The sequence below is a fragment of the Morone saxatilis genome, unplaced genomic scaffold (assembly GCF_004916995.1).
Source record: "Morone saxatilis isolate NCDOM2014 unplaced genomic scaffold, NCSU_SB_2.0 Contig15, whole genome shotgun sequence".
In the NCBI taxonomy this organism is placed as follows: domain Eukaryota; kingdom Metazoa; phylum Chordata; class Actinopteri; family Moronidae; genus Morone; species Morone saxatilis.
Genome location: NW_023339707.1, coordinates 26366208 through 26368485, shown reverse-complemented (window position 1 = coordinate 26368485; position 2278 = coordinate 26366208). Strand labels below are relative to the sequence as shown.

Sequence of the window (2278 nt, the reverse complement as noted above, 5' to 3'; positions counted from 1 at the left end):
CTTATTGGTGGATCAGCTGTCCAGGGGGCCACCATACTAATGAATTCAGACATTAAAATAATTAAAGAGCACTGGAAATCTGGGAGTTTTAATTGCTATACGCTCTATGATTTCCCCTCCCTCTGTTTCTATTTCTGCCTTTATTTATCTCCTCATACCTGCAGTCCCTGATGCTATAACTTCTACCTGTCTCCTTGTATTTGTGGGATATTAATGTGTTTATGTGCTTTAAGAAGCTGCACAAAAGGGGAAAAAAAACAAAATGTTCCCCAAAAACCAGACGGCTGCTCTGACATGCTGCAGTCCAGTCAAGTCAAACCGAGGAGGAGAGGCAGGTGTGAACAGAGACAATAGCAAGAGAAAGTGTGTGTGTGCATGTATATATGTGTGTGTGTGTGTGTGTGAGAGAGAGAGAGAGAGAGAGAGGGAGAGAGAGGGAGAGAGAAAGACAGAGAGAGAGAGAGAAAGAGAGAGAAAGAGATGGAGAGGTGAATTGAGGAGATGTGTAGGGAGTGGCACCGGAGAGAAAGCGAGAGGTGTGGAGGGACAGAGTGGGGGATGGGAGCAAAGAAGGAGGGGCAGCGTGGGGGATGGGGGAGAGAAATATTGCTGTGTGCTGCTGGAGTCAGGGGGTTACCATGGTGATGGGGGAAAGACGGAAAGGGATGGGAGAGAGAGAGAGAGAGAGAGACACGCATATACACACTTACACATAATGCAAATTGACTTTTTCACCGACTGATTGAATAATATGATAAGCATCAAATCTCCTTTTAATTTAAATCTTCCTTCCTGTTCTCTCTGGGTGGGGTGGGGGGGGGAAGGAAAGGGGCATGGGGAGGAAAAGACACTGCAGAGGGAGGAAGGAGAACGGGAGATAAAGAGGGAGGCTCTCTGAGTTGAGTTGAGACGGAGAAATGCGATCTCCCACCTGGGAGTGGTGTAACTTGGAGACAGAGTTGTGGCTTGTTGGGTGAAGGGCAGAGAGACGCAAAAAACGCTGAGTATATGTCACCACTCTTTTATTCACACTGGAACAGGTTGCCTGCGATTATACAAAACATTTCATTGCAAAAACATGTCTATGAACAATGCAACATTGATCAGAAAAGTTGCTGGGCAATCAGACATTTTAGGGCACAAGAATCAAAATCCTGGAAGGATTGACAAGTCGCACAACGTAAAATGAGTTCGAAAACCCTGTTTGCATGATTCAGATATTAATTTGTAGCGTTATTTGAGTTGGTAGGTTGATATTAGCATAAAGCTAACGCTGGGTTAACAGAAAATAATTGCATTAATATCTGAATCATGTAATCTCTGCACTATTGTTTTATAGCTGCTTCATTGTACACAGAGCGACAGGAACTCCTGATATAGGAGTTAACTGTGGGACTGAACTAAATCCGAATTTTGGAATTTAACAAATGGTGTTGTTGATCATTTCTATTGAGAGAAATTGAACTTTTTTGGAACTCATTTGTTGCTCTGTGCGACTTGCAGCATTCGTGTATTTGCTTGTTATTCTGTTTCCTGCACATGTGGGTGAAGATGTTCTGTCTATTTGTGTGTCATCATGTGTTCCCCGGAGTATGATTTTCTGCATATCTAAGAGTTTGTGTCTTAAACGTTCATCCCCGGATCGAGAACAAGCTGCTGGAGAGCACAGCCACCGGGCTCGACCTCACACCTTGAAGATCAAGAGGATGCGGGTTATTATGTGAAGAGCCAAAATCAAAGCGCAGGGTACCTTCTTCTACCTGCCAGCAGGGATTAGGTGTGATGTGAGTGGCTGTTGAGGCTGCTGGGTGTCGGCGCTCTCGGTGGATTGGCAGCAGCTGGAATGAAACAGAGTCTGAGGAGGAGAGCCAGACGAGCCTCTGGGTTGTGGTGGGTGTGCGTGGGTGGGTGGATGGATGTGGTGGGCTCAAGAGAGAATGTGTGTAGGTGGGTGGATGAATATGTGTGTGTGTGATGATGGGTTAAAACATTTTAGTGGAAATAATTTACATAATGTAGAGTCATTTTCTATTTAGGCTGATTATTGCCTCGGGCCTCACAAAGTTTTATAGCCATGTTTTCAAGAGGAGCAAGAATGGCAAGTCAAAATACTTTCATTCACTATATAAATGTAGAAATACTCATTTAAAGATATAATACATATAATTTTCTGCATTAAACATTGTATAAGCTCTAGCTCTATGTTCTCTATGTAGTTGTGTTCTCAAATTATCCCAAATGTTTCCAACAATGTTCAAACTCAGAGAAATCTGTCATT

General features: G+C 43.5%; 1 protein-coding gene across 1 annotated transcript in view; it reads right to left on the bottom strand.

Moving 5' to 3' along the window:
* Nucleotides 1-1631: 1631 nt before the first annotated feature.
* Nucleotides 1632-2278, bottom strand: part of LOC118324148 (neural cell adhesion molecule L1-like) — an 11727-nt gene continuing 11080 nt past the window's right edge. The window contains exon 6 of the mRNA XM_035656304.1: nucleotides 1632-1838. Coding sequence (XP_035512197.1) covers nucleotides 1632-1838 — 207 coding nt within the window. The remainder of the gene's footprint in view (nucleotides 1839-2278) is intronic.